Source organism: Siniperca chuatsi, linkage group LG23 (genome assembly GCF_020085105.1).
Source record: "Siniperca chuatsi isolate FFG_IHB_CAS linkage group LG23, ASM2008510v1, whole genome shotgun sequence".
NCBI classification, from domain to species: domain Eukaryota; kingdom Metazoa; phylum Chordata; class Actinopteri; order Centrarchiformes; family Sinipercidae; genus Siniperca; species Siniperca chuatsi.
In genome coordinates, this window is record NC_058064.1 from 23,036,008 (window position 1) to 23,060,267 (window position 24,260).

At 44.6% G+C, this 24,260-nt stretch overlaps 3 protein-coding genes across 8 annotated transcripts in view; 2 read left to right on the forward strand and 1 right to left on the reverse strand.

Moving 5' to 3' along the window:
- hmga2 (high mobility group AT-hook 2) overlaps positions 1 to 24,260 on the reverse strand; it is an 88,066-nt gene that overhangs the window by 38,749 nt on the left and 25,057 nt on the right. For 4 of the 5 annotated variants that reach the window (XM_044186407.1, XM_044186408.1, XM_044186404.1 and 1 more), the window contains exon 3: positions 23,642 to 23,692. The exons of the other annotated variant lie outside the window; for it this stretch is intronic. In XM_044186407.1, the coding sequence (XP_044042342.1) occupies positions 23,642 to 23,692 (51 nt within the window). The remainder of the gene's footprint in view (positions 1 to 23,641; positions 23,693 to 24,260) is intronic. 5 annotated transcript variants of the gene reach the window in all.
- Positions 1,871 to 8,840, forward strand: LOC122871368. 2 transcript variants are annotated; one of them, XM_044186401.1, is made up of 3 exons: positions 1,871 to 5,169; positions 5,278 to 6,958; positions 7,546 to 8,840. In XM_044186401.1, the coding sequence occupies exon 1, from the start codon at positions 4,312 to 4,314 to the stop codon at positions 5,065 to 5,067; it is 756 nt and encodes a 251-aa protein (XP_044042336.1). In that variant the 5' UTR covers positions 1,871 to 4,311; the 3' UTR covers positions 5,068 to 5,169; positions 5,278 to 6,958; positions 7,546 to 8,840. The 2 variants fall into 2 exon arrangements, with proteins under 2 accessions (XP_044042336.1, XP_044042335.1); XM_044186400.1 differs by having other exon boundaries at positions 1,871 to 6,958.
- LOC122871366 (skin secretory protein xP2-like) lies at positions 19,131 to 23,412 on the forward strand. Its single transcript, XM_044186398.1, has 2 exons — positions 19,131 to 19,477; positions 19,557 to 23,412. The coding sequence occupies exon 2, from the start codon at positions 20,627 to 20,629 to the stop codon at positions 21,932 to 21,934; it is 1,308 nt and encodes a 435-aa protein (XP_044042333.1). The 5' UTR covers positions 19,131 to 19,477; positions 19,557 to 20,626; the 3' UTR covers positions 21,935 to 23,412.

Consider the following 24,260-nt stretch of genomic DNA (forward strand, 5'->3'; position numbering starts at 1 on the left):
AAATATGGTGTTGTTTCTTTGTGATGAAGGCATAATAGAGTTTCCAGGTTTTTAATAATTAACAGTCTAATATTTTAAATGTTTCTCAGATTCAGAAAACGGAACCATAGATTTAATGTGTTTATCTAAGCTGAGGCTGGTGTTAAAGATGACACCAAGTGTCCTACAATGTGGGGTTACAGAATAAGTGGACTAATTAGACAATAAAATATTTGCACTGTCAGTCAGTTTGATCTTTGTCTTTTCACTATTTAGTTGAAGGAAATTCTGAGAAATCCACTTATAAATTGTGTGAAAGCAGTTTAGTAGTGTGAAAGTGTAAGAGTATCATCTGTTATTAAATAAAATCTAATCAGTTTAATAAACACAGTGAGTCCCAATTTTGGTTACAGTTAATAATTTAATTATTAATCAGTTCCAAATTGATAGTTTAGTATATTTTATAAGACTTAATCAATTAATGAGCTATAATTTTCTCTTCTTTAAGAGTGGTGCCCCCGAAGACTTTATTCATTAGAGTTATTATTTATGATTATCTTTGATAATTCTGATAGTTATAATTCATTGATTGCACCTACACAATTTGGTGCCCCTTTAACCATTGTAATTCCCAACAACAATAATCATAATAATAATAATTTCAACACATTAAATTAAATGATCAATGCATAGTAAATTGTAAAGCCAGAAAAGGGACAAAAGTAAGTATTAAGTTTAGATTTAAACATGGTCAGATTTGGACAGTGCATAAGATCATCAGGGATTCCAAGTATGTAGAATAGAGACAAAATGCACATCTATTATTAAATCAATGAAAATATAGTATAATATAATTTTAATTTCCATTTTTCACAGCATACATGTCTGCAAAATGATACTCAATTTTCCCCACTTTGCCATTATTACATCAAGTGTCAATACTTCATAGACTTTCTTTCTGTCTCTCTTTCTCTCTCACACACGCACACACAAACACCTTTTTCAGAAGCTTCCTAAATTAAAGGACATGTTGTATTCCTCTTAGTTTGAAATAGTTAATTTGTTACTAGTACAGGAGGGATTGCTTGATGTACTGTGAAAAGAAATATGTGGTTTGTGAACTGAAACAGCAATCCCACGAGTGCTGGAGCAACTGTGTAGGATCCTAGTGCTGTAGCTACAATCGAATTCAATCCAATATTTGGACTGCCAGCAGGGTTTGGAATAGCAGGGTGAAACTGGATAACAGCAAATCCACGACTGCATTTCACCATTGTCCCCAGAAGAGTTAAGTGGGAGACTTGCGAACCGCTCCAGCACTTGGTAATCCAGACTACACCAAGCCATTTCACTTATATGTTGCCGAACGTTCAGGCTACGCCAGTGCAGTACTGATACAAGACACACCAGCAGGTAAACAGCCATTGGCCTACTAAATTAGACAACATTGAGGCAGGTCTGCCACCTTGCTATCAGGGATTGGCAGCAGCAGTTTTTGCTTTTCAGAAAACCTCTTCACTGACTATGGGACAGCCAGTAACCTTGTATACGTCCCATCAATTACAAGCTACAATTACAAACTCACAAGCACTCGATTTGTTCGAACCCAAGCTAGAAAGACAGATTATGAGGTTATCCTCATACCTGAACTCACTATCCAACGTTGTAGCACACTGAATCTGGCAACCCAGATGGTGCTGCCTGTAGATGGAACTCCACATGATTGTGTTCAAGAAACAAATAACTTTAAACTTTATCACGGCAGATCTCACGCTGTTTGTAGATGGCTCCTGCTTTAGAGATGTTACAGGCAACCATGCAGGTTCTGCCATTGTGCAGTTAAGTAAAGATAACACCTATACAGAAATTCAGACAACCAAAGTCGCTCAACCATGTTCTGCACAGCTTGCAGAAATCAAAGCTTTAACAGCCGCATGATAACTAACACAGGGAAAGCGCTTAATGTATATATGTACTCTACGTTCGCTTACGGTGTGTGCCATGTTTATGGAAATATTTGGAAGCAGAGAGGCTTCCTAAGGGCTGACGGCATGCCAGTTACGCATGGAGAAGCAGTCACTTAGATGCTATACACCTCCCAGCAGCGTTTGCCATCAAGTATCCAGCACATCAAAAAACAGACACTTTAATAGCCAAAGGGAATAATTTAGCAAATGAGACTGCAAAATGAGCAGCAGTAGGCAATAGTATGGGCCCTCTGTTGGTAACAGAGGACTGTGAACCTCTAACAACATTGTCTTCTCTCATACAAGTGCAGGACAGAGTTGATTCTTATGAGATGTTGGTATGGGTGAAAAGGGGGACTATTAAGATCACACAGGATGGTGACAAAAATTGTGGAGAAGTTGACACAGTTTGTTATTAGGAATGCACATTGTTCCGATCATTGCGCAAGGGGGCATCTCCAAATGGTCTGGTGGTCGCCATTTTTGGCAGCTACAGTTGACAGGACATTGCATGAATGAGAAGTGTGTGGACAATACTAATGTCTATAAGATCACAGATTACTAGACAAACACACCTAACACCTCATGAAATGTGCACGGAGAGACCAATGCCAGTGCCATATCTTAGAGGCCCACATGAAGGACCTCCACTTGAGCAATTAGAAAGAGAACTAATGAGTTATGTGCAGCATTTAACTCAAATACATAAAATTATATTCCTGCGGGTGTAAGGTGCAGAGGAAAGGGAGGCTGCCATTGCAGAGAGTCCAGGATAGTGGGCGCAACCCAGAAGGCCCCTTTAAAGTCACCTTAATGACCCCAACAGCCCTAAAGGTCGAAGGTAAGAGAGTTTGGTTCCATCTTAACCACTGCTGCAGAGCAGACGACCCAGAAAGAACAGTTGAAGTGTACAGAAGAAGGGCATCCCAGACCAGAAGGGGATGGCGACAGCTCCAAAAATTTACCCTAGGCCTAAAAGCTACTAAATTGGACACTGTTCCTGTAGATGAACGATGCAGCGATGAGGGGGAGGTGAGTGTAACAGCTCAAAAGATCAATATATAGACGCTAATTCAGGCAAATCTATGAACCTGTGTAGCCATTAAATTGATAAGGCATAAACAATGTACACGTAGAAGTCCGATAGAAAGACTTCATGAGACAATTGACAAACTAAAGCAATTTCGCAGCTTTATAGTCATTCAGCACAATCAGAGGGACATCATTGTTACCACCACCCACCAACATTCATATGCGAGAGATTCATTGCAGAAAGTGGCGAATGAAAGTTTACACAGTTCCAGAAGGAGTGACTTTAGAATGTAACATTGTGTCACTCAGCTATATCTATGATCTAATGCAGCTAGAATGTACATACTGTCACAGACACGCTAGGTTCCATCGTCAGCCAGTCTCAGCGCACTCCATCACCAGAATACTAATCACACACACCTGCTTCCCATCAGCACCTAATCACAACCGGGATAAAAGCACACCACGCACCTTAGCCAGTGGTCCGGTCTCGTTGATACCTAAGGACTCTACATGTGGACTTCGCAAGACTTCCTGTTCAACTTCAGCGTGTACTTCTCTACTCCAACGTGTTCTCCCCATCTCCATGCGTCATCTACCCATCCACTGTCTACGGAACAGTAAGACTAAGGACAGTATCAGTAGCTATTATTCATCCTATTACGTATCCGTAACCTCACCTCTTACCTGCATTCCTGTGTACACCGTGCTGTAATCCAATAGACAACCATCTGTTTCCATATCGGTGTCTCCTGCCTCTCTGTCCATAACAGAAGACCGGACCTTACCAAAGGATTACAGCATGAGCTCCAGGGACCCTGTTCAAGAGCGAGTGGATGGTCTCCGTCGGTTACTCTCCACCGATCCAACTACACCCACACCAGCCATCACCACCTTCACCACCGGTGTACGCCAGTCCCAGAGCCAGACCCGCGCCCTTTACTGGCTCAGCGGAGGACTGCAATGTCTTCCTTTGGCAGTGTTCACTGGTCCTGGAGAAGCAGCCCCAATTTCCGAACCCATACCTGGGCACCCGCCTGGCTCTCGGTGGTCCTCGCAGTCATCAGACTGCACCCTAGCATGCCAGTCGTAAGCCTGCACCCCGGCCTGCCAGTTGTCAGCCTGCACCCTGGCCTGACAGTCATCAACCTGCAAACCAACGGCTCGCCTGCTCCGCTGCCCAGCTGCTCACCTGCTCTGTGGCGGCCTCAAGTTCCTGCGCTGCGGCGGCGATCATCAATCCCTGCTGGATTGCAGCAGTCATCACTCCCTGCTGAATTGCAGCAGCTCCCGGTCCCAGGACTCCCTGCTGGATCGCAGCAGCCCCCAGTCCATGGGCGCCCGGCAGGATCACAGTAGCCCCCAGTCCCTGGACTCCCTGCAGGATCGCAGCCGCCTCGTGGACTCCCTGCTGGATCACAGTCGCCTCCTTTCCCGGCTGGATCGCAACAGCACCAACCCCTTGTCACCACTGGATCGCAGTCGCCTTCTTTCCCGGCTGGGTCACAGCAGCACCAACCCCTTGTCGCCGCTGGATCGCAGCAGCACCAATCCCTTGCCACTGCAGGATCGCAACAGCACTAATCCCTTGCTGAACCATCTGCTGGACCAGAGCACGCTGCTGTCCCATCATCAGCTCCCTGTCCTCCTGTCCCGTTGCCGGGTCCTGATCTGGTTCTCCAGCCTCCAGAGGGGTTCTGCCCTCGTCGCCGGCCTCCAGAGGGGTTCCGCCTTCGCTGCCGATCTCCAGAAGGGTTCCGCCTTCGCTGCCGATCTCCAGAAGGTCTCCCATCTTCGCTCCTGGCCTCCAGTGACTCTCAGTCCCAGATTCATTGGTCCCTTCACCTTTACTAAGCAGATCAACTGGATCGACCTGCTCCCCGTGGAAGAGGACAACCACCACAGTGTTGGGGTCCTTGGCCCTCGAGAGCTGGCCGTGGAGGGGGGGTACTGTCAAAGACACGCCAGGTTCCACCGTCAGCCAGTCTCAGTGCATTCCATCACCAGAATACTAATCGCACACACCTGCTCCCCATCAGCACCTAATAACAACCGGGATAAAAGCACACCACGCACCTCAGCCACATAATCACATGACATAAATATGAAACTTTAGACAGCTGAACCATCTCCATGACAACTGAGCAAACTTAATTTGTTGATGAAAATTGTGAAATTCAGTTGAAAGCATGTAAGTAGACCTTGAGTTAAGATAATTGTCAAACTTATATTTCAAAAGCTCAAGAATGAGCTTTCATGCTCTAGAATTTATAGTACTAACAATTCAGACTCTTGTTAGTCTTGTTTGTGCACCACAGCCCTGATTCAGCCCCTAACTCACTCTGGAGACTCTGCCGGATGATCTGTTGCCCAGAAACCCTGGAGGCTAGATTCCATAATTTCTTTGTGAGGCATGCCAAGGCAATAAAAAGCTTTTTAATCTCTGACACTGACTACAATAGCACAATTACCCCTGCCTTACACATGCACACATTCACAGGGTGGAAGTTTTCATTTGCTGTTATTTTCTGAGGACTTTCCAGGCCACCTCACCAGCTGCTAGACAAACTCCTAATCATGCTGCTCATCACCTCTGCCAGACTTTCCTACTTTTCTTCTTCTCTGAGCTCTGATTGCATTGCTTGGCACCTGCCTTCGGTGTCTGACCCGAAGCCAAGAGCAGCAAAGTCTTGTGTGACTAGACCTCTCCTTCACACTGTATCAACTCCCCTAACGCACTTGTGCTTCCTTGCCCATTCACTTGGTCATTTCCGTACATTTAATGCAGAGGACATTAGTCTCACAGTAGCCTGCATTTAACACCAAAAAGGGTTTGCAGGGGCACAGAAAGGGGAGATGGGTATTGGTTTGTTGCCTCTACTGAATTAACATTCAGCAGAGTCTTTGCAAATAAAAATACCCAAAATACTGAGATGCCACTTCACACAAGAGTAAAATGTGGCAAAATATGGTAGGTAATTTGCAGTCAAACTTTTGTACTTTACAGATTATGCACATTGCAACTTTGCACAGGATTCAAATAAACTGGGCAGGGATCTTTGGGCAGGGAGTTCTACAGCTAAGCGCTGAGTTGGTCACAATTCTTTAAAAAACTAAGATAAGGAATCCTTATCAATACTGTTTGTCAGCCTCAAAAATGAATTATTATGGATCGGGCTGTAGTGCGAACAGCTAGAAGGGTCATGATTGCTGGCTCATTGAGAGTTAACAAGTCAGAGAGTTAATAAGCATTATTCTGCTTCAAACCAGTGTTACAATCTTAAAATCTATTCTGAAATTCACAGGCAATCCAGTGAAGGGCACATACATTTATATCCTCGTTCTGAGTTCTGCAAGATGGACTCTCTCTATGTTTGTAGATGATTGTCGTAATCTTAGTGCATATAAACACGAGTGTCAAAATGATGAGTCTGAATTAAAATCTCACCAAGATCTGGCATTTCCCACTTTGACCCAAGTCAAACAAAAATATATATATTTTCTGTGCTATGCTTTTGGGATTTTGCCTCAATGCAGAAGAGGTGAATGGAATTCTATTTGTGCTCCTCAAAGTATAAAACAAATTTAATGTACTTTATGAAAACTCAGCAATGTGCCTGTCAGCTCATTGAGGGATTATGTGGCCAACTCTGAGAGTGATGCAAAAAACATCCAACTGTGTCTCAACCAAAGACTGTATAAAACATGGAGGTAGTGTCTGTGACGTCACCCATAGGTTTTTGAAGAGCCATTTTAGGCTCAAGTTATGCTGCCATCTTGGCAGCACTTCACTCGGCCCAACTCCTGGATAACCAAAAATGGGCAAACATCTGGAGCGTGGGTGGCGCTGAGGTTACCAAGCTAGGTAAGGCTAAGAAGCTAGGCTATATGCTACTCTACGTTGCTAGCCGGCTAACCCTGTGGTATGTTGTTGGCAGTCTATGGATGGTACCTAGTCACTGTCCCAGCTTACTCTTCAGGTAAGTTAACCTGAAACTATTCATTAAACCAATGATTTATCAGTTATTGAGATTATACTATTTTTTTGTACTTTTTAAAATATATAATTATGGTAATTTGTAACACTAGATTTTGTTGAGACTTGCAGAAATTTGGCCAGTGTTACCTTGAATTAGCTTAATATTTACTTATTACATGTCTAACGAACAATTTGAAGCAAATCAACCTGAATTTAGATTTTCACATAACTTTAGCTGCGAGTCATTTATTTGGATGTCACTTGATTATAATGCTACTTTAAATAAGTTCAAGTTAATAAGCTAACGTTAAGTTACCTACATGTGATTGCATAGTCATTATTATTATTGCAGCTTTTTTTTAGCCTATTAAGGAATTATACCAAACAAGAAATTAGAAAATCTGCAGTTTGATTCTCAGTGCGCCTGTGTCAGTGCATAACAGCTTACAGATAGTTTGTAATTCCCCACACCGCGATTTTGATTTTGATTTGTGTATTGCTACCGACAGCGCTATGCGAGATATGACTGTTGAGAAAGAAAGCCACTTTTATATTTGTTACAAGATGTTTATTTCTGTCCTTGTTGAGGTCATGGCCACCTGTGATGCCTCCACCATGACTGCTACACACCCCGGCCCTTTGTACATCCCTGTCCGGCCCGTGTGAGGCCAATCATAAATTATAGGGATGCACCGAAAATTTTCGGCCAAAATATCTAAATCACCAAAACAACACAGCCAAAACACAATTGTAATGACGCAATTAAAAAGCCCAGCCAGCACACGGTAAGACGGATAAGAGCCAACATGTCTGTGGTGTGGACTTATTTCAATATCTCGGAGCATGCGTAAGCTGTGAGTGAAGGTGAACAGCAACAAGTGACGCTAGCCAGGTTACCCTCAAGATGTCGGCTCATGCTAAGAAAAGAAAAGTTGATAACGACTGGACTGCCAAGTATTTCTTTACAGAAATTAAAGGTAAAGCCGTGTGCTTAATCTGTGGTACACAGGTCGCTGTTAAAGGATTATAATTTGAATCGCCACTACACAACCAAGCATGAGGATAAATACAGAAATCTGTCTGATGCATTGCTAGCAAAACTGCAAACCCAACAAGGACTTTTTACGAAACTTCACACCCCCAGAGATGCAGCCGTTATAACATTTGTCACAAAATCGCCAGAAAAAGTAAGGCGTTTTCTGACGGAGAGTTTATTAAGGAGTGCTTATTGGACTCTGTTGCGCTGATGTGCCCGGAGAAAAAGGGCGCATTTGAGAACGTGTCACTCTCCCGGCGCACTGTAACGAGGCGGGTTGAGGACGCCGCTGGAAACTTGAAGCTTCATCTGAAGAACAGAGAACTTTGACTGTTTTTCTCTGGCTTTGGATGAGAGCTGTGATGTACGTGACACCGCCCAGCCTGTCATCTTCTTACGTGGGATAACTGCAGACTTTCAAATCACGGAGGAGTTGGCAGCCCTGCAGTCAATGAAAGGGACAGTCACTGGTAATGCCTTGTTCACAGAGGTAAATGCATGTTTGGACATGTTAGGACTGAAATGGGACAAGCTGGCATGTGTGACAACAGACGGTTGTCCAAATCTGATGGGGAAAAATGTTTTGACTTTTAAAGAGAATGCAGGATAAAGTGACAGAAATGAACCCTGTGCAGAAATTGACATTTTTGCATTGTACTATACATCAGGAAGTGTTATGTAAGACAGTGTTAAAAATGAAACATGTTGTTGATGTTGTAACTAAAACAGTTAACTTCATCCGAGTGAGAGCATTAAATCACAGACAATTTGTTGCATTTTTGGAGGAAAATGAGATTGAACATGGTGACATAAGCTATCACTGCACTGTCAGGTGGCTCAGCCTGCAAAGTACTGAAAAGTGTCTGGGACCTGAGAGACCAGATTCAGGATTTCTGTGTTAAGAAAGGACACGACATCCCAGAGCTTTCAGATAAAGACTGTTTTTTATTGTTTGTGGAGATTAACAAGTTAAAAATATTGAACTGATTCAATAATTGTTTTTTGTTTTCTTATTTGACCTATACACCACAATTTCACATTGCCTAATATAAATATTTACAGAATAGCTTTATTCTTGAGATTATCAGTACCAGCTATTCAAAATATATAATTTAGTGCATTTTACACTTGAAGAAAGTTGAGCAGAATTAAGTTCAAGTTATCGTTGGTTTGGCCCTCTGACACAATTCAGGTTTCTCATGAGGCACCTTGTAAAAATGTATTGCCCACCCCTGCTTTAGACAGCTGATTTTACATTGTCTGTCTATAAAGGACAACAACAAATAAAAAAATGTATTTAAAGACATCTATATATTTATTCATGTCATCTATATTTTGAAGTGTTGCTCCCTTGTTCCATTTTCTACGACAGATCTGACATAATAGTATTGTAAACTTGAAAAACTGAGCCACCCTTTATAGTTAACTTTATATTTTTCATTATCGAAAGCATTTATTACACTAATTTATTTTCCTCCCATAATCACAGTGTGGATCATTGGTGAGAGAGCTGCAGAGACCTTGGGAAGCACCTCAGCATGCTGAACAGCCATGTCTGTTGGTTTGGCTGCGGTGGACTGCGGCAGAATCAAGCTTGTCAACATGATGAAGCAGGACCTGCACCAGCATCACCTCCAGCACCATCATGTTTGTCTGTGATCCAAAAGGTGCTGGTGGAAGGCTTGTGCCAATCCGGTGAAGCTCGACAAGGCCAGGAAATTTGTCAACTGTGTAGTGTCAACAGCTACATTTGTTCATAGCTTAAATGGTGTTATGATTGAGCACCCTCACATTAGATATGACAGTCCTGAGCTATTTTTGAAAGACGGAGTTCATTTCACATCTAGAGGAAATTATATGTTTTTAAGTACAGTAGCTAATTGCCTTAAAGACCACCTCCAAACGCAGTGAACTGCTTACAGTTGGCAGTGTCACTGCTTTTGAATTTGGCCTTTAGGGCCCATTTTGTTACATCTAAACATAGCCCTGACAGTCAAGGCTAATGTTGAGTTTATTTTTTATGTTCTTTATGGTTGTTAAAAAATAACATCTGTAGCCATAACACCATACCACCAGACATACCACCTCTGCTCTTCCTCATTCCTACAATCCCACCCTTCATCCCTTTCTCCCCCTACTACCACATGTACTATGCAGCTCTCTTGGCATAGCTGTTACCCCTTGCACAGGCCTAGTCTGCTGATTTTATTTTAATAAATGAGTATAATTTTACATTTATAGTTTTAAATTTTGTCCACCTTTTTGTGCTGTCTTTTTATTTAAAAAAACATGGTTCACATTTGAATACATTGTATTTATATTTGCACTCCTTTTTGACTGACTGAAAAATGTTAGACTTCACATTTTAATCTGACTTACCTGCACACTGAGTAGTTATGAATCTCCCTAGGAGGTATCATTTATTTGCGACGTTGCAAACTCTGAGAAGGTCTTCCTCAGGCAAATACACAGGTATTGTGAGGCTTATATAGTGAGTGATCGAATGCATCTGTGGCAAATAGGTGCATTCAATCAGCCATGTTTTTTATTTTTATTTTCCTCACTATACAGTATTGGCTTTACAATACCTGTGCAATACCCACAAGACCTTCTCAGAGATCGCAAATGACTCACACCTCCTAGGGGGCTTCAAAACTATGTGTGCAGATAATTGTTTTCAGTATAGAGTATAGTTTCTCATGTCCACATTTGTCTTAAAGAAATGTCCAAACAAAAACAGCACATAACATTATCTTTTCATTTTTTACTTTCTGCTAAGCTCTATGCAAAATGTTAACCTATAAATACCGTCTTAATATTTTCATTTCAACTATTATCTGATAAATGAAAGTGTCACAGTCTGTCCTGTCCGGACCCCAACAAGGATGACGGCCAAGAATCCCCTACTTCACCTGAGTGGGTTGGCCAAACGTTATATCCTCAGCCTCCCTAGTCCCTTTATTGCTGTGGACGAGCTTCTACAGCCGGGGATTTTCTCCGGTATAGTAGAAAATTGCGAAGAGTTCCTCACGAAGTGCTGCCTCACGTTCCTGTTACACCCTGATCAGTTCCCATCTGAGCGGACACAGGTAGCCTTCGTGGTGCTTCGGCTGGCCGGTCCGGCACTGCACTGGGCTGGATCCCTGGCGGTTAAGGAAGAGGCAGTTCTCCATTCTCTGGACCTCTTCTTGGCGAGATTCTGCCAGGAGTTTGGCCCGCCGAACCTATGGTCATCCACGAATCCCCAACCTGTCTGTCAGCCGCCGCCGCCTGCCTCCAGCCCTGAGGCGCAGCCGGCCAGAGTCCGCTCCGGCTCCCAGCCCGGAGGACAGCAGCCGGCCAGAGTCTGCTCCGGCTCCCAGCCCGGAGGACAGCAGCCGGCCAGAGTCCGCTCCGGTTACCAGCCTGGAGGTCTCGGCTCCGGCTCCCAGCCCGGAGGACAGCAGCCGGCCAGAGTCCGCTCCGGCTCCCAGCCCGGAGGTCTCCTCTCCAGTCTCCGCTCCGGTTACCAGCCCGGAGGACAGCAGCCGGCCAGAGTCCACTCCGGCTCCCAGCCCGGAGGACAGCAGCCGGCCAGAGTCCGCTCCGGTTACCAGCCCGGAGGACAGCAGCCGGCCAGAGTCCGCTCCGGTTACCAGCCCAGAGGTCTCGGCTCCGGCTTCCAGCCCGGAGATCTCCTCTCCAGTCTTCTCCCCGATCTCCAGCAGTCTCCAAGCTCCTGGTCGACCGCCAGAGGTCGCTCCGGTCTCCCGCCGTCTCCAAGCTCCTGGTCGACCGCCAGAGGTCGCTCCGGTCTCCCGCCGTCTCCAAGCTCCTGGTCGACCGCCAGAGGTTGCTCCGGTCTCCCGCCGTCTCCAAGCTCCTGGTCGACCGCCAGAGGTCGCTCCGGTCTCCCGCCCGGCCCACGCTCCTGGTCGACCGCCAGAGGTCGCTCCGGTCTCCAGCCCGGCCCAAGCTCCTGGTCGACCGCCCGACACACCGGATTCCGATAAGCTCCCGGGATCGGCTTGGCCCTTAGGGACAGGCTGCGGTGTCGGGGAAGGGGGTCTTTCGGCCCTCGGGAGCTGGCCGTGGAGGGGGGGGTACTGTCACAGTCTGTCTTGTTCTCTCCAGTCACTCCCCTTCACTCTGTACTCCCTCACTTGAGTATTAATTCCCAGCACCTGTCACCCATCGCACACCTGCACGTAATCAGCCACTCCACTCACCTATATTACCCAGCTCCTCACCTCAGTCAGTGTCCGGTCTCGTTCATACGAAGGACAGAGCATCGCAGTCTTCCTACGAATGCTACACGGACTCACCCACTACGCTACGTTGAGAAAACTACCACTTGGAACCCCGAACCCCGGCTCCCGTCTGTCTCCAGTCTCCTGAGTGTGTCGCTCCAGCTCCCGGCTCCCGTTTGTCTCCAGTCTCCTGAGTGTGTCGCTCCAGCTCCCGGCTCCCGTCTGTCTCCAGTCTCCTGAGTGTGTCGCTCTAACCTCCGGCTCCTGTGTGTCTCCAGGCTCCTGTGTGTTTCCAGTCTCCTGAGTGTGTCGCCCCAGTGCCCACACTCTTCCACCAGCAGTGAGATAAAGGACAGTATCAATACCATCCCATATTACCTCTGTGTTGTAATAAACTCTCTCAGTCTCCTTACCATTGTCTCCGGTTGTTCTGTCCGTAACAGAAAGCTTTTAAGAATATGCTTTTACATTACAGTATGTCTGATCCATTTTATATAACAAAAATGTACCACTACACAAGCAACAGTTTAACAAATTAAAATCTTATCTTGCATTCATGAAAACATCAATATTAAAGGTTGTGAATTTAAAAGTTGTTTTCTATGACTTAAGTACACTTGAAATAAATGAAAAGATGTGTAACAGTAATTATAATGATAGAACTTAGGGATAATAACCCAGTATCCTAATTTGTCTTGTGAAACAAGTGATGCCTTCAACTTCTTTACCTTAGAGTACACATCATATTAGCCTAGGCGTTGTAACTTTCCTCAAGCGTCTGTCATAACCCGGTCCATAGGCCACAACAAAAACGGGAAAACACAGAATGCTAATACATACAAGTTATTTATTGTAATAAAGAAAATAAACTAACTTTGGATATGAGCTGTATAGTCCATGAAAGCAGTAGTGTTCATGTGGATGTGTGTGGATAGTGCAGGATAAGGTGTTCTGGAGTAAAAGTAAAACAAAATGCTAAGCAAAGCAATAGGGTGCAGGTGCTGACAGGGAAGAGAGCACGCCACGCTGGACGCTGGGACTTCTATATCTTGTAGAGCACTGGGCCCAGGTGCTGCAAATCTGGTTGGATACTGCAGTCAGCTCTCTGGCACCTCAAAAGACAACATGGGCAGACACAGTTACTGACAAAGCACACACAAGTAGACTAAACAGGGGGCCCTCACACGTCCTAATACTACTAATTTAACCTTACCTAAATCAGGAACCTCGCCCTACAGCCCAGCTACCTGTCTTCACTGCTGGCAGCCCCTAACCGGCATGCTAACGGCACCCGCCCCAAGCACCGAGTGCACTGCTAGGCTTGGCCGCAACACGTGCCTCTCCCAAGAAAAGCTTATCCACTCAACTCACTCCCAAGTCCAGCATTAACGTTACGTTAACACTACATTTCCTGTATTGTAAGTTTAACCTTAAAATTGCTCAACGTTAGTTAACTAAAGAGGTGGACCTTTATTTTCCAACCTCACATAGACACCATTTGTTCAAAAGTAATATCACCCTAACTATTCTATTCTATTACGTTTTGACTTTGGTGCATGCTGGTTTAATAACTGTGGCTAACACACTCTCCCTTTAAGTTAGCATCATTAGCACAGCTGCGTGTCTTGCTCGAAGGCTAACCCAAGGCTAATTCAATAGCTGGCTAATTAGCTAACATGCCACGTATGGTGTGTACCTGGTAATTATTGCTAATATATAAATAAAACACTAGAATTTCACTCACCGAAAAAACTGGAGCACAGACTTCTTGTATGTTCTGTTGGTACAATTAACCGCACAGAAAGCCATATTATTCTTCAGATATTTTCATGAAAAAATATCCAAAAAGCACAAACACGGCTGAGAGGTCAAGTTCGGTGACTCGCTGAGCTGAGGTGACAAGCGGCTAGCAGACAGCAGACCGTTAGCAGTGACGGCATTGGCAGCCCCTACCTGTCACTCAAAGCAGCCACATCCTTAATTATGCAGAATTTTAAGCCTTAATATAATTTAAACGGGTGAGTTCTAAAAGAATTCTCACAGTTGTCATTAAGAGGGAAATTAACTCTAGAGACCAAAATTGTTTTTTGTACCAGGCTGTAAACATGTTTATTTCTGCTGTAAAGCTGCTGTAAAATTTTAACATGAAGACTTCCATTTTGGAGCCAGCCTCAAGTGGCCATTCGATGAACTGCAGCTTCCGGGTTGGCTTAATTTTTCAGCCCTGGAGGTTGCTGCTTGGTCTCAACACTACAAAGTGGACACAAAGAGGTACATAAAAAGGAAAAAACAAGTAGATGAATCCACTGAACCTGACTGTCGGCAATCAGGCCCAGACAAGTTCAAAGCAACAGTTTTTATCGCCGTCATAGATCGACTCGTCGGGGAACTGAATTGGAGATATCACTCCTACAAAGATATTCAGCAGACGTTTGGATTTTTTAACAATATTCCATCCATCTCCATACGAGATCTTTGTACAAGAGCGGCTAATCTCCAGAAGAAATATGGTATGGGACTAGTACCATAATATAATATGTTAGTTGATCAATATTGTCACCATTCTAAGTAACTTTGATGCCTTTGACTCTTAATGCCTTTCTACCAATAAGCCATTACTGTGGTATTTCCTTGCCAGTAATTTCAATAAGATATAGCACTATAAATTGATCCACCATTTGAATTTGTTCATTTGTGGGACTTGAGACTTTTGTGGGAACTGAACGTTTTATTATGAGACCACATGCTCTTTTGTTCTGTAAACAAAGGAAAGCCATAGAACTCAGTTTCCCACAATCCTCCAGACTTCACACCTGTAAACTCCCCCCATGGATCCAGCTTCCACCTACCATTACACAGTCTGACCTGTGACTTGTGATGTCACCAGGTCATTCACATAGCCAGCTAACAGCAGCACGCCAAAGCTCTTCTTCCTTCACAGACTTGTAACATATAATTGGGCATACAAGTCCTCCAACCCATACGACCACATGGGTCGTTTGTTCTTACCCTCCTAATATGACCCACAGGAGCGTTTCCTAAATTGGTGCCAAATTGTTTGTGCCATCCATCCACCCCACCACCTCCATAAGTGGACTTTCTAGCTCTTTATACTACTTCACCTGACTTTCTGGTTTGCTCCCATCATAATTACCACAACCACTAGGTCACATCCTACAATAAACGTAAACATGGGTTGTAATAAGCTGCTTGCACAAACAACCTATAGGGACGTTTTCCTATCCCACCTTCAAATGGCTGAGAGACATCGCAAGATAAAATGACATACTGTAATAAGCAACTCCTACATCAGACACATTCTGTAGCATCATGTTTTTTTTCTTGTAGCTCAGCCAATAGAATTACATCACTCATTCAATCCCTTTTGTTCAGTTAGAGCACAGAAAAATATATGCTACTCCCTTGAATTTAAAAGGTGAATTTAGGGAGGAGCTTGTGATGTTATGTGTTATCATGTATACTGTCACCATTATGTGTTTGTTATGTGTGGACTATGCCTTCGATTTGTTTTTATTGCATATGTTCATTTTCTGAGCCCACACTGGAAATCAGTTTCTCTTTGGGATAATAAAGATCAGTTGTGCACAGAATATGTGGGTATGGATAATGGAGGGATGGATGAACAATTCAACTTCTGCATCCCACTTTTGTTTCCACACTAAACTGCACCCACTCTGAGGTGAAGGAGGAAAATGACACATAAGTGGACCAAAGACTGATTTTTTTTTTTGCCACATTTTCCCTTATAATGCCTAAAGTAGCCTAAAGTAGCATGGCACTCACCTGAGCTGCAGACAAGGCCAAACAAGTGTTTGCATCCCTCTGATAATAATTTACATACATTGATCCAACTGTGGGCTCACAGCAACTAGAACACACTGGGTAGCGGTTACCTCTGCACAATCCAAAATCTTTCATTTTCAAAACAGAAAATGTTTAGAAATGCATCTTGACCTGCAACAAAATACACAAAGTGAATGCTGCTATTATTTTTGTCAAACTCAGGACCACTGGGTTACAGCCAAATAAATGTATCATGTTGCAGCAGTGCTTCATTTCACATACAATATATGACCAAATAAGACACTTCTAAAAGCTCACCATCCACAATATATGACCAAATAAGACACTTCTAAAAGCTCACCATCCACACTGATATTCCAAAACAAAACAAATCATTTCTGTTCCTTCTTTTTGGTTGGGTTACTTGGGTAAGAATACAGCTGCCATACCGATACGCAATCATTTGTGTAGTGAAACTACAAATCACAAAGGCAGTTCAAAACACAGTCAATAAGTTAGTTCAGCTGCTAGACACTGCATGGCAATGAGCTGAAGGTATGGTTACCTTCCATACACAAGCTCCACTCAGTAAAAGTCACAACAAAACATATGTGGGATCCCTGTTGTCTATGTGAATATATACCTGGCCTATACCTGGCCTGGATTTGGCCCTGACTGCTGTGGGACAAACAAAAAAAACACTGTCTCCTGTTAGACACTGGTGTAGGCATGCATACAATTTCAACACATGCAACACCATATCACTGCAATAAAAAGTCTGACAACATATGTAAAAAATCTAATCTAAATCTAAGTCTAATTTTGATGGATCCCATTGTTTGTCTTGTTATTGTTTCTAAGTTTTGAATATGTAACATATATATACTGTATATATATATATATATATATATATATATATATAAAATATATATATAATATATATCTATATATTCATATATAGATATATAGGTGATGATGAGGCAAGAGCTAAAGGTTAAAGGTCAGTTGGTCAATTTCTGATGTAAAACTGAATTAAGAGCAACTAACAGTTGACATGTTATAGTTAATATTATAGAGTACGGTCTAGACCTGCTCTATAGGAAAAGTGCAATGAGATAACTTCTGTTATGAACTGGCGCTATATGAATAAAATTGAATTGAACAGTAGCTTTGCTCTTTGATATCTACAGTGAATTTCTAATTCATGTAGGGAACAGTCACATTTGAGGCATGCAATTGCATTTCACTGCTGCATTTCTCCTGAATCATTTAATGGTGAGCTATGGTTAAACTAAACAATAAGTAGCCAAACAGACTAATTGCCCTGCTGATAGATCACTGTGCTAGTTAAACATTTTCTTGTCCACACACTTCAGATAAAGCAGAAAGCAGCTGTAAGGTAAGACCTTTGATTGACATGTGGGTGTCAGCATATTCCCTGTAGCAGGCAGAAAGGTACACTATCTACAATACACAACTGACTAGTGTGCAGTGTGGCCTGTCTAGTTCTGCCACAAGCTTTGTGGGTAGATGTTGGTGTGTAGGTATGTGTTCCTGGGCAGGCTGTTCTTATTCACTGTTCGTACATATACCTTTGAAAAATAACGCACTGTAATTCGTATATAACCCACGTAATCGTGAGCCAGGAGGCTGTTAAGTGTATTGTTAGGGGACAACCTCTAGTGGCCTCAGTAATTATGATGGGAGAAAAGGAGGAAAAAAGGTGAGGTAGTATAAAGAGCGACAAAGTCCGCATAGGGAGTTGAATGGAGGGGGAAAAACACCGGACTTTCACCCAGGAGATTCGTGTCCCATATGAAACCAAAAGTCAACTTTGACTTATTTTACGTTACGTACTTTATGTACATAACTTAAGTAGCGTACTTAATTTATGTCACATGACTTACTAACGTAACTTACTTATTTTAACCCAAACCATGATCTTTTCCTAAACCTAATCAAGTAGTTTTGTGGTCACCAGGTCAATAAAAAGGTCAGCAATGCTTTAATGTACCTAACAACAGACATGATGCTGACTGTTGTTGTGATTTACAATGTTTAAAAGGGGGGCACCCAATTACAGTGGCTTGCAAAAGTATTCATACCCCTTAAACTGTTCCACATTTTTTCATGTTACAACCACAAACGTAAATGCATTTTATTGGGATTTCATGTGATAGAACAACACAAAGTGGCGCATATTTGTGAAGTGGAAGGAAAATTATACATGGTTACAAATAAATAGGTTTCAGGTCAGGACTTTGACTAGGCCACTCCAAAGTCTTCATTTTGTTCTTCTTCTTCGTCAGTCAGCCTCACTAGAATGCTGTATCAAATTCACATCTTAATCCATATAAGGTTCGGCTATTATGCAACAGATGTTGAATAAACAATCGCAAACAGTTTGCTCAACTTATCTCCACTAGGCCACTCCAAAGTCTTCATTTTTGTTCTTCAGCTATTCAGAGACCCCACAACAACATCCAAAGAACTGAAGGCCTCACTTGCCACAGTTAAGGTCAGTGTTCATGACTCCACCATAAGAAAGAGACTGGGCAAAAATGGCCTGCATGGCAGAGCTCCAAGACGAAAACCACTGCTGAGCAAAAAGACCATTAAGGCTCGTCTCATTTTTGCCAGAAAACATCTTGATGATCCCCAAGACTTTTGGGAAAATACTCTGTGGACTGACAAGACAAAAGTTGAACTTTTTGGAAGGTGTATGTCCCATTACATCTGGCGTAAAACTAACACCACCTTTCAGAAAAAGAACATCATACCAACAGTAAAATATGGTAGTGGTAGTGTGATGGTCTGGGGCTGTTTTGCTGCTTCAGGACCTGCAAGACTTGCTGTGATAAATGGAACCATGAATTCTGCTGTCTACCAAAAACTCCTGAAGGAGAATGTCCGGCCATCTGTTCGTGACCTCAAGCTGAAGAGAACTTGGGTTCTGCAGCAGGACAATGATCCAAAACACACGAGCTAGTCCACCTCTGAATGGCTGAAAAAGAACAAAATGGAGACTTTGGAGTGGCCTGACCTGAATCCTATTGAGATGCTGTGGCATGACCTTAAAAAGGCAGTTAATGCTCAAAAACCCTCCAATGTGGCTGAATTACATAAATTCTGCAAAGATGAGTGGTCCAAAATTCCTCCACAGCATTGTAAATGACTCATTACAAGATATCGCAATGTCATGGTGGGCCACGGAGCCCCCCCGGTCCTTGTATGCTTTGGTGTACCTGTCTCTCCTCGTGTTTTCTGGCTGTCCTCTGTCTGTCCTGGTGTGTGGGTGTGTCTGTGTTCTGGGCTGGCTTCCTGTTCTCCCGCCTGTGACTGATTACCGGCACACCTGTCTTCAATCGTCGCTGATCGACACGATTGATATACCAGGCACCTCCATACTACCGACGCCAGATCATCCTCCGTACATACATACGAATATAACGTAACGGCTCGCGCAGTGCTTAAGATAAGTGAAGTTCTATTTTGTTTCTCACCGTGGTAATAACTTGTCTTTGTTACAGACTCTCGCTCTGCCGGTGATCACTGCCTCAGTCTGCCTTTTAGATCATCTGGACATCCACTACCATGCCACTCTTGCCATCCGGCCGATCTTTGCCTCCGGACACTGCCCGCACCCGCACTACACGCCCGGCTTCAGTGATCCTCCGCCTGGTCGGCTCAGCCTTCCCGTTCCGCTCGCCAGTCCAGAGCCAGCTCACCTTGTCTTCGTCCGGAGCGCCGCCAGTCTCGCCTCCAACCCGGCTCGGTCGAATCCTCGGGGAAGCCACGGGTGACGCCGGATCCTGCATTCGTCTGCACTTGCAATAATCTACACAATAAAAACCGTCTGAAATACCCAGTTCTGTTTCCGTGAGTTCCTGCTTTTGGGTCCTGAAAAATAGCTCTTACAACAGAACGATCTGGCCAGCATGGACCCAGCGGAACACCGATCGAAAGAGTTAAAAGAACTGGTGTTGGACTTGTCAAGCCTGTTGGAAATGTGGGGAACAGCTAGCAGCGAGCAGGCCAGGTTGGCAGCCAAAACTACGGCACGTTTTGCTGTCTCCTGCACACCCTGGCTGTGGGACTCACTTCTGGAGTGGGCAAAGATTTTTGTATCGGCTCCCAGCTTGACTCCCGACCCGCCAGTCGTCAGCCTGCCCCGCTGCCTAGCTCCTCACCTGCCCCGCTGCCACCGCTCCATGCCACCGCTGGATCACAGCACAGGATCACACCCTGTCCTTGCCGCCGCCGGGCCGCAGCAGCCAGCGCTTACCGCCTCTGCCAGTCCGCTGTAGCCTCAGTCGCCACTATCACGCCCTACTGGATCGCAGCAGTCATCGCAGCAGACAGCAATCCCTGCCTGGTGGCAACTGCTCCCTGCTCCCTGCTGGATCGCAGTCGCCTTTCTTCCTGACTGGACCTCAGCAGCTCCCTGGACTCTCCGCCGGACTTCAGCAGCTCCCTGGACTTCCTGCTGGATCGCAGTCGACTCCTTTCCAGGCTGGATCGCAGCAGTTCCCTGAACTCCCTGCTGGATCGCAGTAGACTCCTTTCCCAGCTGGATCGCAGCAGCACCAATCCTTGGCCGATGCTGGATCACCATCATCTCTGTTTCCGGTGGGATCTCAGCACAACATGGGAGTCCCTGCTGGGTCACAGCAGCCTCCTCCAGTCCCTGCTGGATCGCACCAGTTCCTTACCCCCAGCCCTGAAGTTCCGAAGCTCTCCATGTCATGAGATCCAGTCGCTGGCTCCCGGCCCTGCTGCTTCGAAGCCGGCGCCATGTCCTGCCGTTCCGGCGCCATGTCCGGATTTCTCAACACTGGCAACAAGTTCTGATGTCCAGTTGCCGGAGCCATGTCCTGTCGTCCCGGTGCCATGTCCTGTCGTCCCGGCACCATGTCACGATTCCCCGACACCAAGTTCTGATGTCCAGTCGCCGGCCCTAGGTCCTACTGGATCGCAACAGCCTCCTCCAGTCCCTGCTGGATCGCAGCAGCTCCTTGCTCCCTGCCCTGGAGTTCCAAAGCCGGCTCCAAGCCCAGCGGCCCCGTCGCCGGCTCCAGTCCTTGCTGGATCGCAGAGGCTCCTTACTCCCAGCCCTGAAGTTCCGAGGCCAGCTCCCAGTTCTGCTGCCTCGCAGCGGCCTCCTCCGGTCCCTGCCGAGTCGCAGCAGCTCCTTGTTTCCAGCCCTGAAGTCCTGATGCCCGGTCCTGGGGTCCCGACGTCGGCTCCATGTCTGGAGCTCCAGACACCGGCTCCCAGGTCTGAGGCTCAGTCGCCAGCTCCTTGTCCCAAGGCTCAGTCGTCGGCTCCATGTCCCGAGGCCCAGTCGCTGGCTCCGGCCTCCAGAATGGTTCAGTGTTTGCCGCCGGCCTCCAGAAAGGTTCAGTGTCCGCCGCCAGCCTCATGCAACCCTCCATCCACGTCGCCAGCTTCCGGTAACCATCCACTTGTGCCATCACCATCCTGCCAGGCCTCCGGAGGGAGTCCATCTTTGTCACAGACCTCAGGAGGTCAGCTCGGCACACGTCCAGCCCCCGGGCCGTCCGCCCAAGGTTCCCCGTTCGGCACACATCCAGCCCCCAGGCCCTCCGCCCAAGGTCCTCGGCACACGTCCAGCTCCCAGACCGTCCGCCCGAGGGCTACCACTTGGTCCTGTCAGGGCTCCAACCTCCTCTCTGTAGGCCAAAGTCTCATAGTCGCCGGTGATCAGGCTGATTACAGATGGTGTTGGTGGAGGAGGAGCTCGAGACAGCCGTCCTCTGCGCCATCTTTTAATTGCTTATACATGGTAAATGGACTGTACTTGTATAGCGCCTTTCTAGTCTTCCGACCAATCAAAGCGCTTTACACTACATGTCATTCACCTCATTCACACATATTCATACACTGATGGCAGGTGCCATCTGCTCATCAGTAGAAAAGGATCGAACCGCCGATCTTTCGATTAGAGGACGACCCTGTCTACCTCTAAGCCACAGCCGCACACACATCTGTGTGTTACATCTCTGTCAGCTCTATTCTGCTGCAGTGTATAACAATTATACTTTTTGATTATACATTGGATTAACATATTTATGTAAGTTGTACCGGCCATAATGTCCATAGCCTTTTGAATTTATTGTGGGTCATTTTTCTTTACTTGCATGAGTTTTGTGTTAATTAATGATTAAAGGTAAAGTCTAGTTTATTTCAACCTGCGTATTTCCCATAAATGTGATTGCCATTGTGACTCTATTGGTCATGCTAACTTTGTACTTGCCGTTACATCCCTATGCAGTTATTGCTAACTCATATGGGATGTAGATCCCTATTCAGTTAGTCATAATGGCCATTCTAGGGGGCTACTTTGTGTTTACTTTTGGTAACACTCAGACAAGAGTTTGAGATGATTCATGAAAAAATCATGTATATTTGGAAAGCTGTGTTCCCCAAGTCTCTACAATGCAGGTGGTGAGTGCAAAGTCAGCATGACAATGACAATGGCCACATTTATGGGAAATACGCCAGGTGGAAATATTATTTCCATTTCCTTATAATATAACATAGATAGTATTTTCCTTTAAGTTTGGTAAGGCTATACTGAGGAAGGTGGTATATATTAAATAGTTTGTTGTAAGCACAGGTTGCAAAGCATGAAAGAATTAATATTTGGTTTGGCTGTGCAGTTCACTTGGTATGCCTGGTCTTTTAAGTCTCATTGCCGATTGCATGCTACTGTGACCTACTGTGAGTTACTCCACAGGACATTACACTTGACATATAGCCTGCAGTGTCGTTCTGGAAGCTGTGGCCATAAAGACTGAGAATTCAGTGCACATGAAACAGTTGATTCTTGGAACACACCATTCCTTCCAGGAAATGAAAATAAATATAAAATGCATACTTTATGACTCTCCAACTCTGTTCTTGCAGGCTTTCACTTTTTTTCCCCTTTGACACATAAAAATGCTGACATGATATTTGCAGGAGACAGTTCACCTTCCCTGCATCTCTTCTCACCCTTCCTGGTGGCACTTCTAACTGCCAGCTGCTTTTCCTTGCACTGTCAATCAGGCCTGTTACTTTGGAGCTGATAAACACTGAGGCCTTCAAGCTGTCAGCGGAATTATTTAGGTACTCCTGCGGTCAGCATGGTGAGTAAACATTTTCTTTGACTGATAACACAAACATTTTGGAGATCTCCCTGAACACACACACACCAGCAACAACCAGAGAGAAAACTCTATCTATCTATATATTCAGGCCACATAATGAAGTTAATAACGAGAAATTGCGACAAAATGTTCAAACTGTTGAAACAGTCCATCTCAAAATGCATTAAAACCTGGCATTATACCTACTGGGAAACTCTTCGTGTAACAAAATGCTTTTGAAAGATAAGAAACAAGTGTGTAGTAATAAAATCACTTGCTCAAGTGTTTCTTTTTCTCTGACAGGTTTTGCCATGCACATTTACCTCTTGCCGCAAACAGATTTCATCAACTTGCACAACTCATAGGTCAATTCATAGCCCCTCTTGTGTTGTATACATGTTTTCCAGGATCCAGCATGCCAGCAGCAGACACAATCTCAGACTTTAAGAGAAACACTGACTCACCCATTTCCTGGGTCGCCCCCTGGGTCTTTTCTCCCCGGTTGCCTCAGCTTTCTGTGAAGACATAGATTAGTAGCGATATAATCAGTCTTTATCCTGACATACATGACATGAACATTTTATATAAAACACCTGATCAGATAAAATAAAAAGTGACATATACTCTCACATGCATTTTAAGTCACATCAGTATTTAAGGAGTTTGAGAGTGTTTTTTCCATGGATGTATTAATAGCACTAGATACCATGTTCCAAGATGGTGCCTTCATTCCAATGAAGTGCATAGCCCAGGGTTTTCTCATTTGCGGGCCTTATAGAACATGAATATAACAAAAATTGTTTACTGGACCTAATGGATCAAATTCTGGTTATACAAAGAGACAGTTCAGGGTGTTTGTGACGCTCAGAAAAATGTATAAATTATTTTACAGCCATTCCATTTGTAGTGAAAGTGTATGATAAAAAGTCAAAAAGCCCTACTGTGGCTATGCTGTGCTGGAACATCAATATTCCAGCGCAGCACTGTTTCTGGGAGCTTTGTTTTTAAGCCATTGTTTTCCATTAAAAGATCATTCCGGTTTATTGTAACTTGGGTCTTATTTTCATAGCATTGGCTATTGTT

Excerpts from the sequence above, each read along its gene's own strand:
- LOC122871366 (XM_044186398.1), top strand. The coding sequence starts at position 20,627 with ATGCTGGATCACCATCATCTCTGTTTCCGGTGGGATCTCAGCACAACA.
- LOC122871368 (XM_044186400.1), top strand. The coding sequence starts at position 4,312 with ATGGGCGCCCGGCAGGATCACAGTAGCCCCCAGTCCCTGGACTCCCTG.